The 14,694-nt window shown below is 37.2% G+C and overlaps 1 protein-coding gene across 1 annotated transcript in view; it reads right to left on the reverse strand.

Moving 5' to 3' along the window:
- Nucleotides 1-14,694, reverse strand: part of LOC112046512 (uncharacterized) — a 45,202-nt gene that overhangs the window by 9,666 nt on the left and 20,842 nt on the right. The window contains exons 2-3 of the mRNA XM_024083149.2: nucleotides 2,810-3,118; nucleotides 5-240 (exon numbers count right to left, since the gene is read on the reverse strand). Coding sequence (XP_023938917.2) covers nucleotides 5-240; nucleotides 2,810-3,118 — 545 coding nt within the window. The remainder of the gene's footprint in view (nucleotides 1-4; nucleotides 241-2,809; nucleotides 3,119-14,694) is intronic.

A 14,694-nucleotide genomic window follows, 5' to 3' on the forward strand; every position in this document is an offset into this window, starting at 1 on the left:
TTACTTAAAAGCATAAGGCGCTGACAGATCTTGGTCCCTTTCAAGAGTCCACCTTCCTTTGCGCAACAGTCTGCAGACTTCGGCCTGGTCGATTTCCTTGGGATCGTCTTCTTCGGTAGGACTTCCCGGAGTACTGAGAGTTTCGTTTTGGAGAGTGAACTGTCTGGCTGTGGCTGGTAGGCTGATTACGACTTTGGAGGCGGGAACTCCCAAACCAACGACGAGGTCTACTACTGAATCCTGGAAAATATTTGGTTACGTTAACTTTCTAAACATTTACAGGTCCCATGTTCCTTATATTATAATTTGGAATATTTAGGGGTAAATCTTTATTTTCGGAAGAGACTGGGCTATCAGTGGATATAACCTATGCCGATTCTGGAGGGTGTGGGTCCGAATTCGGTTCGGGGCATACACCTCCAACTTTTCAGTTGTACATTTAAGAAATGAAATATAACGTGCCTCAAACGGTGAAGGAAAAACATCGTGAGGAAACTTGCATACCAGAGAATTTTCTTAATTATCTGCGTGTGTGAATTCAGCCAATCCGCATTGGGCCAGCGTGGTCGATTATTGGCCTAGCCCATCTCATTTTGACAGGAAATTTGAGCTCAGCAGTGAAACTGAATACTAATGGGTTGATAATGATGATGACGATGAAATCTTTATTTATCTTTATTATTTATTAATATTGTAGTAGGCCGACGCCAAAATATCTTAAATATCGAGTAAATGGGTGAAATAAAGACTCAGTCTTTATTTTTATTAGTCTTAGTTATTTTAATAAACACAGAGTCTCCAAATACCTGAATTTCTTGCAAGGAAAGGTATGTTAAGCTGGAATTAATACCGATTATTACTTAATATGTCATTAAGTATTTCGGACTGAATCTTCGACGGATATCGAAAGAATCTACACATGGTAGGTTGTCGGAAACATTCCAAGAATTGCGAAGATACGCCTATACAGAATAAAATTATCAGGTTCTAGATACTTAATTTAATATCTTCATACCGTAATGACATAAAATGTTAATTAATATCCTGTATTAACTAAATGTATCCATTAACTTGTATCTTGAAAGTAATTATGTGGCGCCTTTGCGGAATCTCGCGGCAGACATGATGACTTGATGACTCATATTAAATCGATATTATATTCATTTTAAATAAATATATGCGAATGCGTAATATGTATGACTTTATTATTCCACTGTCCAGTTCACACGAACGCATAGCATTAAGAGTTTAAACGCAATTTATATTTAAATTAAGTTATAATTATCAAAGTAAGTTTAATAATTTTAATACTCATAGCTGTTATACAAAAGATATATAGTCATTCAGATGCTTACAAGTTATTCACGCAATGATCTTGCCGCGTCTTATAGAACTTGTGCGAAGGCGAACGACATAGTGCTTAGAGAAAAATTATGCAAACTTCCATTTACACGTTACCACACGAAACTAAACTTTATTTTTGTGATAATAAAGAACTCATCGCCCGTGTAGCATAAGCTTGTTTTTAATACAAAATAACTAGGCCAGACAACATGTGCATCTTTAATTTTAAATTCCAACACATAAATCAGACTGGTGTTAATCTTAACGATAAAAGATAATCTAAAGAACTTTGGCATCCAACAATGAAGCTCGAGTGAACTAAATCATTCTGTAATAGAGTGAACTGCCTTCGCCTGAATGTTAAAGCTAAAATCTATGCAAATAATGCAGAAGCATCAGATATGGTCTTACTAGTGGTTGCTGATATGATTTGAGTAGGCGTCGTATGCATACCACATAGGAGGTCAAAAAAACAAGCATTTATGTAAGGTCTAGTTTATCAGCTGAATACAAAACTAAAGATTTAATCGATTGCTATAGATATATTAAGAAAGGCCGAGGCCGCCTCAAAAAGCGCTGGCTAGGCATCGTAAACGCGGACTTGAGAGCCAATGAACTTAAGAAGTCATGCCCAAAATCGGGCAAAGTGGGCGAGATTATGCCGGAAAGCGAACCACACGTAATGGGACCACGCTAAGAAGAAGAAGAAGAGATATATAAAGAAACAATTGACAGCTTACTCGAGGAACTACTGCTAATATACTAATTTCCTGAGTTGCCAGTGAAATTGCAATTGTGACGATTGGTAGTCTTTGTTACAGAAATGGATGGATGATTTACGAAGGGCGGTGGCCCGGTTAATTTTGCTGATAATATGATAACAAGAAGATATAATAACAGTATAATAACTGGCATTGCTTTAAAAATAGATAAAACAAAGAACTTCATGAAAACACAAATCTTCATTACTAAGCATTTCTCATAAATAGGCACAAAGTCACTCAGCGGGCGATAGAGCGAGCTATCGTTGGGGTTTCTTTGCGTGATCGAAACAGAAATGAGGAGGTCCGCAGAAGAACTAAAGTCACTGCTATAGCTCAGCGAATCGCGAAGCTGAAATGGCAATGGGCAGGCCACATAGTTCGAAGAGCCGATGGACGTTGGGGTCCCAAGGTGCTGGAACGGCGTCCCCGCACCGAAACGCACAGTGGAGCGAGGACATCAAGCGGGTCGCAGGGAGCCGCTGGATGCTTGCGGCTCGAGACCGTCTTGTTTGGAAGTCCATGCTAGAGGCCTATGTCCAGCAGTGGACGTCCATCGGTTAATGATGATGATAATGAAGTATTTCTTGCATTGTCACCTACCTAGTTTTACTTAAATATTCTTAATAAATTGATAATAATTCTTGACTGTTTTTCAACAGAAATTCAGGACTATTATATAAAATGTTAGTTGAAACACTTACAGTGTTCATCATATCCCACAAGCCACTCAACCGACTAGGATGGTACGTCATCTTCTTCACCAGTCCCAGAGCGTGTGTCTGTACCATCAACAGATCGACTTTCTTCATCAACGCTCGGAGATCGTAGTACTTCGCCAGGAGTTCAGGGTGCGCTGGTAATGCCAGGAACAGAGGCCCACCTCCCGAAGAGGTGATGGCATCTCTAGCTGCTTCCACTGTCTCGAGCACTTTGGACTTGTTGAAGGATTTGTGAGCATCGTGGATTTCTAGACCTTGTATGTGCTTCGACTTGAGGAGATCGGGAAGGTTCTGCAAAAATAGAAACATTTTATGTTAGTAATGTTGATTTGATATATTATAGTTGGTTGCTCTAAATAAATATTTCATACATCCTAAGAAATATTCACGATAATTTTTCACATAGCTTTTTAACCGACAAGTTTCTAAACTTACCTACATTAGTGCTTTTGATTTTTATTTAGGACTAGCTGACCCCACGCGGTTTCACCCGCGTGGTTCCCGTTCCCGTAAGAACACGGGAATAATATATAGCCTATAGCCTTCCTCGATAAATGGGCTATCTAAAACTGAAAGAAATTTTCAAATCGGACCAGTAGTTCCTGAGATTAGCGTGTCCAACCAACCAAACAAACAAACTTTTCAGCTTCATAATATTAGTATAGATCATGCTGTAAGAAATAGGTATTGGCTGGTATGACTGGTATAATAAACTACAAAGTAGCCTGTAATTAACATACCAGATAATATGTGAGACATTTTTTATTTTATAAGTTAGCGCTTGAAGTTGTTTGATAAATATGCGGTCTAAGTTGGTAGCTCCATAATATGAAATAAATATAATTATAGGGCATCATAATTGTAAATTACTTAGTGATATGTATACTTTTTTTTAATCCTTACAAGTTTGCCCCTTACTATATCACCTGATGGTAAGTGATGATGCGATCTAAGACGGAAGCAGGTTGACTTGTCACGAGGAGGATGAAAATTGAAAATTCACACCTCTTTCGGTTTCTACACGTCACTACAATCAATCGGGCCAAAGACGTACCGTATGGCCCGATTGATTTTAAATAGGTTCTCTAAATTTCGTCTCGAGCTTGGAATCCGTCGTCTTAGCTTTATCGTATCATATCAAAATTATTTATTAAAGGTCAAATTATGAAAGAAATATTTGCAACATAACCTACAAAGTTTAAACTAAGTAGATGTGACAGATTAGACTATTAACGCTATAGTTCATTGAATTCGTTTTAATTTGTGTCGGTTGCGTATATTGAAAAATATCTTGTCAGCCTTGGAACCTTATTAAACTACAGCTTTTGCCTTAATTCTTTACTAACGCAACAGATTAGAAATGGTTCTTCAATGTTGTAATTGAGTTACTGTTAACTTGTTAGGAAAACTCACACGTTCCGATTATCTATATCGTTATATATCTTTATCTATTAACTGTGTTAGCTTTTTTAGCTGCTACAGAATTGCAACATGGTAGGAAAAAAATCTTTTCAGATTTCATTAATTTTCAATATTTTATAATCAGAATTGTAACCCCAAAATTTCATAAGATATTTATAAATTAACGATAAAATACGTGTGTTAACGTTCCCAGATGTCAACATTTGTTGGTTCAGCGAATAAGAAATAAATATTATTTATTATAACTTTCATTTAGATCGTATACGGCAGATAAGTAGCTATATAAACACCTTATAATCTGTAACAAGGTCACGTCCATTGCTCTGTTTATCTCGCAGGTTATCTGCTAAACCAGTTTGAGAGTTAGAGCCTCGACACACAATACCGAAAGATCCGTGGCGTTTTAACAAGTTATCTATACTAATATTATAAAGAGGATTTTAATTGTCTGTTTATTTGCATTGAATAGGCTCCGAAACTACTGAATCGATTTAAAAAATTCTTTTACTGTTTGAAAGCTACACTATCCCCTGTGCTATAGGCTATATTTTATACCCTTATTCTTACGGGAACGCAAACTACGCGGGTGAAACCACGAGGTTCTGCTAGTCTTTGTAATATTTTCGAGGGTAATTAATCTATGGATCTGGTGGTAGAGAGCCACGATAAGAAGTCAATGGCCTCAGCAAAAAAAAAAAATAACTAAGAAGATCAGTCGGAAATTAATTTTTGATTGATAAAGTTGACATTAACTTGAGCGAAGCTGCGGGGCATAAGCTTAATATTTGTTGAAAATATAGACCTCCTATAAAATATTAATCTTATAAAAGAGGTTAGTAGTTGAATATCTTAATTTAAACAAATGACTCACGTGAATTTGTCGGAATACCTATTCCTATTTCTTACCGAATTAATTTGAACCCGTATCGAATTCCTAACTGCCATAATGGGTTCTCTTATGGGGACTCGAATCACGAGGTCCTGAATTCGAGTCCTAGGTTAAACTGTGAAATAATTGAGCTTTTGTCATATAGCACTTTAAGCCGCCATACCTGGTTATTATCATTAACGTCATAGTGGTCGCCAATCCACATTGGCGTGGGTCTAAGCTCTATATCCGTCTAAAGAGGAACGCCTGGTGCAATAGAAAGCCGCAAAAAAAATCGGCAGATAAAGAGGACTGTGTGTAAGAGCTCTAACATTACTGTTATTGCATAATCCCTACCGCTATTTTTAATTTAGTTTTATTAGTTGACCTGACAGGATAACAGGTTCCAAATAAAATATTATTAAGTATTATGTTTCTGTCTGAAATGCAATCTTTAATTTTCTATAGTACTAGGTATTAGAGGTATCGTTTTTGGCGTTGTAATGAACCGATTTTGATTTTTTTTTTACCACTAGAAAGTCACATTATTTATGAGTGTCCTAGGCTATATTTTATCTCCGTATTCTTTTAGCTACTCGCTAATAAAACATGGTATAGTTGAAGTAAAGAAAATACGGAAACGCGTCACAAAGTAACCGGAGCAGGTTAATAACTTGTAACATTGACATCGTACCGTATAATATTATGTTGCATAATATATTTCCTTGTGTCTTCAAATTCTATAAACTTCGATATCTATACTAATATTATAAAGCTGAAGAGTTTGTTTGTTTGTTTGATTGAACGCCCTAATCTCAGGAACTACTGGTCCGATTTGAAAAATTCTTTCAGTGTTACACAGCCCATTTATCAAGGAATGCTATAGGCTAGTGTTAGTGTGTTATCCCCGTATTCTTACTAGAACGGGAACCACGCGGGTGTATATGATAAATATATAGATATATATTATTTAAGGTAAATAATAAAATTAGTATAATGATAAAGTGATTATAATTATTTTAAAACCAAGAAAACCTTTAGGGAATTAATTTACTATCTATCATCATCATCAATATCAACTCAGATTCGGCTCACTGTTGAGCACGAGTCTTCTTTCAGAATGAAGAGGCTTAGGCCAATAGTCTACCACGCTGGCCCAATGCGGATTGGAAGACTTTACACACGTAGAGAATAAATATACTATCTATACGTACTTATAGTTTATTAGTTTTATGGTGGTCTACGTGGTATTTTTTCCCTCAAAATCAGATATTATTTTGTTGTGTTTTGGACAATAAAATTATGACGTAGATTATTGTGTCTGTTTAGGCTAATCTGAAATATAAAACTGTGATAAAGATAGATAGGCATTTTTATCGTTTTCACAAATAAAAAGAATTATTATTTATCTCGGAATATTATAAGATAGTGATCTCGGAATATTCGAATTCGATCCGGAGAATGCACCTCCAACTTTTCAGTTGTGTGCATTTTAAGAAATTAAATATCACGTGTTTCAAATGGTGAAGGAAAAACATCGTGAGGAAACCTGCATACCAGAGAATTTTCTTAATTCTTGCGTGTGTGAAGTCTGCCAATCCGCACTGGGCCGGGGTGGTTGACTAACGCCTAACCCCTCTCATTCTGAGAAGAGACTCGAACTCTGCAGTGAGCCAAATATGGGTTGATAATGATGATGAATGAATATATTATAAGGTATATTTTTAATAAGTAACAAAGTACCAAAACATTTTTTTTCCTTATCAAAGTCAGATTGAAAGCTACCCAGAAAACACTGTATCTTATTAGGATTACATAACGCAATCTACTGTCTAGATAGATTATTTAACTTTAACTTTTACGGCCAATATTAACATAACCACAGGATGTGCATGTCCAATCGAGGCTTAGGGATAAAAACAGTTTTATTTGGCTTCTAAATCTCGGTTACCTAATTGTATTTCATAAATCTTTAATCAAGTATTTGGCAATAAAAACTTGGGTTTACACTATTTACTTGAGTGCCCTAGATATGGAAAATTTAGGTATTACATTCTACAGAGTCAGTCTTAAAGAAAAAAAGGGTTTGGTACCCACATGTCTAAACTATCATGGGAAAACGAAAATGTTATATTACTTATAAGTTTAATTTGTTTTTTTTAAGTTTCATCAAGAACCAATCGTTGTTTTTTAGAAGGATCTCGTCAAGTTGGTACATACATATGGGTCGATAATGATGATGATGATGATGATAATGAATTATATAAGAACTCATTAAATTTCAGTAGACGGATAACTTACCCGTATATTAAATTATTAATAACTTATATAATTTTAGGAGTTTAAATGACACATATTACGGAACAGTAGGTGGGAAGGTATAAATAAGCATAATGAATGCGTATGCGTATCAAAAGAAGTCAGAAGGCCGATATTATAGAGCGAGAACATGCAAGAGCCAAACCTACTTTATTTTACGAAGACTTTTGTGGTAAGTTTATCAGCCGAAGCTCTTCATCATCATTAACAATCCATGTTTGGCTCACTGTTAAGCACGAGTCTCCTCTCAGAATGAGATGGGTTAGGATAGTCCACCACACTGGCGCAATGTGGATTGGCTGACTTCACACACGTAGATAATTAAGAAAATTCTAAGGTATGCCATTTTTCCTCATGATGTTTATCCTTCACCGTTTAAGACACATGATATTTACTTTCTTAAAATGTACTTATTTATGCAAAATGCGTAGGAAGTGATTGCAAATTTTCCCCTCCCAAAAAGTACCCAACACGGAAAAATATGTTTCATTTCAAAATTGATATGAATGATAAGGACCTGGACGGTTGACTTGACCTGCTTCCTTAAGCCACCGCAGACCAAACTCTATACTTACCGTACTTACGTAAAATGAGGCTTATCTAGCTAACGCAGGCTCTTGACCAATTATGTAAAATAGATACAGACATATTAGGATAACATTAATATCATAAGGAGGCGTATTTATAACTGTTCCAGTTCATCTAATCGGCTTTTAATCATTCACTAATGCAAATATACTACGTAGTAATTTTTTTGATATAAGAGGCAGATTTCTTAGCATAGGCTTATAAAAAGAGAGGCCTGGGCTGGTAATGGGCCCTTTAAATAGGCTGATAATGATTTAGGTAGGTAATTTTCTTTTGTTGACCTATAATTCTATGAAAATCCGTGCTTTTTTTTTGTTTTGTTGTCTTGAAAACTCCAAAACAACTAACTAACTAACAAGCGTAAGACTGAAAGAACTGAAAAGTTTATTTTAGATACACAGCAAACAGAAGCAAAAAGCAATAATTCAATAAGTTGTGCGACTATAGCTTGGCAACTTCGTTCGTAACACTCCCGACAGTCCGCGCGGGCCGGGGGGCGTGAAGCGATGAATGAAAAACCCACGACTGATGAACGGGAAGTGAGGTACACTTCCCCGCACGCACGATTTTACTCCCGCGCAGTCTTTTCACCCGTCGCCCGCATATCATGGGAGTGTCATCAACGAACAGCCGGAATTCAACCTTAATGCACTGGCCATCATTTTATCTGGGCTAATCTTTGAAACGTCTTCACTGATTTTGATGGAACTTTCACTGGAAATTATTGAAGGTTTAAGCAAACATACAGCCTTCCATTAACTTTGATCCCAGAAAAAATTATGGTTCCCGAGGGATCTGTGAAAAACGATATCTCGCGGACGAAGTTTATGTAAAATTTACTCATAACATTGTCAATGCAACGTTCGACTAATCCGCTTCCGTAATGTTAGTTTTTGGAAACTGGAATGCGCCTAAATCATATCTCATATTGATATATCGCGATCTGTGACCGAATAAACTGGAACACCAAATATGGTATACGGATATTGAATCTATTAACTTTTGTCTTTCGTTTTGTTTTGTGAGACACGTGCATTCTACCTAGAGGCAACGCGGATATTAGAATACTTTAAAATTATCTGTTGTTACGTAGGCGATAATTGCAATTTGTTTTTTTTTTAATAATAACCTGAATTAACTCGACAATGTTAACTTTCATCTAAGACCTGTTTATAAATAATATTTCTTTGCTATTGTTCTCTAAAATCATACAAATATTCACCGCAACGCAGATAGGTATTATCTGACACAAGACTCTAATACCAAAATATCCTCATAAGATATTATAAAGCTGAAGAGTTTGTTTGTTTGTTTGATTGAATTCACTAATCTCAGGAACTACTGATCCGATTTGAAAAATTATTTCAGTGTTAGAGAGCACATTTATCGAGGAAGGCTATAGGGTATATATTATCTCCGTATTCCAACGGGAACGGAAATCACGCGAGTGAAACTATCAGCTAGTATCCTCATAAGATGTACCATTTTACGTAAAGTATCCTAAGATTCTACCGATAAAAGTCCGAAAACTACTAAGTAGTTTCCCCGCCTGCTGGATTATTGTCGTACTTAACCCTAACCGAAAGACACGGAGGAAAACGGAAATATTGGTTGTACTTGAAAAAATGTATGGCCAATAAATAAAAAATACCATGTCTTTCATCATGTAGCTTCAGTACATACAATACTTACAACTAACTTATCTTTTCCCAAACCTTGTGCGTAAAGTAAGTGTCAGCTTTTGCCTCTACACTATAGTCTGGCAAGTTCGTTGATGACACTCCCATGATATGCGGGCGACGGAGGGAAAGTTTATATGTATATAAGTATTTTAGTATTAGGTAAAACGCATAAGGTAAAATCTCAAATATGCTGTTTTATGTTAGCAGAAGCTCCTTAGTATCAACAATAAACCTCTTTTAAAGGCATTATTACGTCACTGCAGTGAAGTAACACACGTAATCTGTGCACATTAAAATGTAAAGAAGTCAGCTGTCAGTGTAACTGTCATGGCGTCGCGTTGGTTTCAAAAGCCGCGCCCTGCGCCCGCGCAGCCAAGCCTTCGTCGAACTTCTATTGTGAAACGCTTGTAATTTAAACGGTTTTAAATTTCTTTTAAAATTATTATTGTTATTTTTCACTAGATGACGCCTGCGGTTTCACGCACGAGGTGGCCGTTTCCGCGGGACAACAATCCTACCTAATATTATAAACGCGAAAGTTAGTATGGATATTTGGATTTTTGTTACTCTTTAACGCCGCTACTACTGAAACGATTTGGCTGAAATTTGGAATGGAAATAGATTTTACTCTGGATTAACACATAAGCTACTTTTTATCCCGAAAAAATTGATGGTTTCCTGAGATTTGCGAAAACTGATGATTTTGACGATATGAATGTTTGTTAGTCTTTCACGCCTCGACTACTGATCCGAATTAGCTGAAATTTGGTATTGAGCCTGGATTAACATATAGGCTACTTTTTATCCAGGAAAAATCCATGGTTCCCAAGGGATTTGTGAAAAACTAAAGTCCGCTAGTCGGTTTAATAATCCCCTACAACCTCACAAACTCGTTGGTTTTACCTCTTTATAATAATTACGTATAGTAATTGCGTATAGTTGAGAACGCTGCACTCGAAATTGTAGACGAATACATATACCTAGGACATATGATCCAGTTAGGTAGGTCCAATTTCGAGAAAGAGGTGAACCGTCGATTCCAACTCGGCTGGGCTGCATTCGGGAAACTTCGCGACATCTTTTCGTCCGAAATTCCTCAGTGCCTGAAGACAAAAGTCTTCGAACAGTGCGTGTTGCCAGTGATGACCTATGGTTCCGAGACTTGGTCGCTAACTATGGGCCTGATAAGAAGGCTCAGAGTCACACAGCGGGCGATGGAACGAGCTATGTTAGGAGTATCTCTGCGTGATCGAATCAGAAATGAGGAGATCCGCAGAAGAACCAAAGTCACAGACATAGCTCAACGAGTTGCGAAGCTGAAGTGGCAATGGGCGGGGCACATAGTTCGAAGAGCCGATGGACGTTGGGGTCCCAAAGTGCTGGAATGGCGACCCCGCACTAGTAAGCGCAGTGTTGGCCGACCCCCCACCAGGTGGACTGACGACATCAAGCGAGTCGCAGGGATTCGCTGGATGCAGATGGCTCAGTATCGTGATGTTTGGAAGTCCCTACAAAAGGCCTATGTCCTGCAGTGGACGTCCATCGGCTGATATGATGATGATGATGAATAATTACGAGAACATATCTACTTGTAATCTAAATAAATAACTCACAATAATACAATAATAAAGTTTACTCTTCTATCTAAATATATAAAAACCATCACAAAATCTCGAAAACCTCTTGATCATAGCAGTAACGTATATTATAGTTATTAGATGTCCGCTAAGAACGGATTTTACGACAGGGTCGGATTAATGAGGTTTGAGGGCGTACGAAGTCATTGAAGTCCACTAGTAAATAATTAATTAGAGAGATATTTCCTAATCATTAAATCTGTAACAGCCGTTAAGAATTCAGCAGCAGATTATAATATATCGACATCATCAAATAGTCAATAAAAATAACGTCGTACCACATTTTTCTGCAATTTAATGATTATACAATAAAATGCGTAAATACTTGAACCAGTTCCTATGATAGGCCTAGTTGTATAATAGAACTAGTTCAATTAAGTAATGCAAATAAACTTAATCTTTTATGAGTTTCCTTAACCTCCCGCTCACTTGACCTTTGAGGGGAAGCATTCTGAGGGTAGATATACCAGACTTATACGCTTGAGTAGAAGCTTATTCAATAATGCCTTGAAGATCTTGTCAACACGTATGGTGAAGTTATTTTCAGTATTTTCAGTTATTTCAGTATGACAAGAATCCACAATGAAGGGCATTCCACACTATAATAGCTTTCGTGATAGCTCAGTAGAGTGGATATGCCTCTGCCTCTAATATCGGAGGGTGTAATTTCGAATCCGGTCCGGGGCTTGCACCTCCAACTTTTCAGTTCAGGTGCATTTTAAGAAATTAAATATCACATGTCTCAAACGGTGAAGGAAAACATCGTGAGGAATTTGGGCCATTGGGCTAGCGTGGTGGACTAAGGCCTAACCCCTCTCATTCAGAGAGGAGACTCGAGCTCAGCAGTTAGCCGAATATTGATAATGATGATGACTTTACGATTGCACGTTGTAAGTCAATAAATAACTTCTTGTTAATTAAACAACTCAATAATTACCCAAAAGTAAAGTCTTTACATAATCAACTTACGTAATCAGTATTTATTTTCAGGTGCATATTATATTCAAATAAATACGTCAATATCATGTCTAGTAGACAGCGCACATATTATTTGTCAATTTAATTGACGTCAACCTAATAGATCAGATACGATCTTAATTTACAAACACTGGTTACAACTAGTCGTAGCCCCCGGCTCTAACCTTTGTCGTGTTAGTTGAATCGACAGCCAATACCATGACCTCAATGACATCAATAAAAATTACGTTCATATCCTTTGGCTGTAAATTAAATTCTCCCAAACTTGAACGCAAGATACCTACTCAAAATATTTAGACAACAAATAAAAATATCGACAATAAAGCTCATAAATGGCCAAGTAATCATTATTTGCGAAAAGCCAATTGTAATCTTTACAATCGAACATTGTAGAGTAAACTTTCAAAATCTCCTGAGAATACCAATTACAGGTTTATTTTGACGCCTTATCGGAGAGTAACTAAATGTTGTTCCCGTCATTTCGTTGAAACATAGATCACAACATCCAAAATTAGCTACTTGATATAGTGGTTGATGTTTTGATCGTACATATACCTTTTTGTAGGACTCTGTATTGATCATAATCCGATGTAGATAATGATCGAGTCCGCCAATTCAACATGCTCTCCAAAGTATAGGGGTGTAGTAACACTACGATTTCAGTCGGTTACTGAGAATAGGCTACTTGCCTCTTTTGTAAACAGTGTTTAAACTGAATTATGGACGTATTATAAGCTATACTTTGTTTTGTCCCGTCAATAATAACCAGTAAAAAATTTAATATAAATGAAAAAATATCTACGTAAAATTTTTGCCGCCCAAACACAGCATATTAGCAAGTGACGTCATTCATAGAGATAACAGCGTGATTGGCGTTTGCGGTGACGGGATAAAAATACAATTTTGTTGTATAAAAATATTACAATTACGAGATTATTTTTACAAATAAAAATGTAATTGGAGTTTCTAGGCATCTATACTGCCTCTATGCAAAAAATCTTCTTAGTTTTGTACAGCAGGCGAGTAGCCTATTTCTACGTATCGAACCAATGATCCGACGATAATGCAATTACGAAGCAATAGGTGTGTATAGATATTTGTGTTACACACCTCGCAATTAGTCCAATGGATCAGAATCTTTTAAATAAACAAATAGCTATTCACATATGAATTGCCTACTTAACGACACCGCGCAAGCAGCCTTTTCAATCATCCTGCTCTTGATACATATTCCACTTAGAATAAATTGCTACAAGCCTATTTAATAGTGTAGGCATAAGATATTGCGATAAATAAGCGGGTACGCCTGCCTATTCCACTTTCAGATGTTCGTAATGTGCTATGTGGTTTATTTAATTGCGTATGGAATTATGAGGTGTGTTTATGTCTATGGTATGTAGATTAGATTCTGTTTAGGTTAAGTGTAAACGCCTTTATCTATACATGTTATTTATATTTTAATACATTTAATATCACATGTTTCAAAACGCTGAAGGAAAACATCGTGAGGAAACCTTCATAACTGAAAATTTTCTTAATTATGTACGGGTGCGAAATATGCCAATCCAATTAGGCCAGCGAGGTGGACTATTAGCCGAATACTCACATTCTAAGAGGAGACTCGCGCTCAATAGTAAGCCGACAATTGTTGTTGATGATGATGAGGTGTTTGTACTTAATATTATAGAGGTGTGATTTTTTGAAGTTGTTGAGTTATATCTACTGAACCTATTTGAAAATATCTTTACCAATATCATCATCATCATCATCATATTAGCCGATGGACGTCCACTGCAGGACATAGGCCTTTTGTTCCCAACATCACGATTCTGTGCCACCTGCATCCAGCGAATCATTGCGACTCACTTGATATCGTCAGTCCACCTGGTGGGGGGTCGACCAACACTGCGCTTACTAGTGCGGGGTCGCCATTCCAGCACTTTGGGACCCCAACGTCCATCGGCTCTTCGAACTGTGTGCCCCGCAAATTGCCACTTCAGCTTCGCAACTCGTTGAGCTATGTCGGTGACTTTGGTTCTTCTGCGGATCTCCTTATTTCTGTTTCGATCACGCAGAGATACTCCTAACATAGCTCGTTCCATCGCCCGCTGTGAGACTCTGAGCCTTCTTATGAGGACCATAGCCAGCGACCAAGTCTCAGAACCATAGGTTCATGACTGGCAACATGCACTGTGCGCAGACTTTTGTCTTCAGGCACTGAGGAATTTTGGACGAAAAGATGTCGCGAAGTTTCCCGCATGCAGCCCAGCCGAATTGGATTTGACGGTTCACTTCTTTCTCGAAATTGGACCTACCTAACTGGATCATATGTCCTAGGTATATGTACTTGTCTACAATTTTGAGTGCAGCGTT

The sequence above is a fragment of the Bicyclus anynana genome, chromosome 11 (genome assembly GCF_947172395.1).
Source record: "Bicyclus anynana chromosome 11, ilBicAnyn1.1, whole genome shotgun sequence".
NCBI classification, from domain to species: domain Eukaryota; kingdom Metazoa; phylum Arthropoda; class Insecta; order Lepidoptera; family Nymphalidae; genus Bicyclus; species Bicyclus anynana.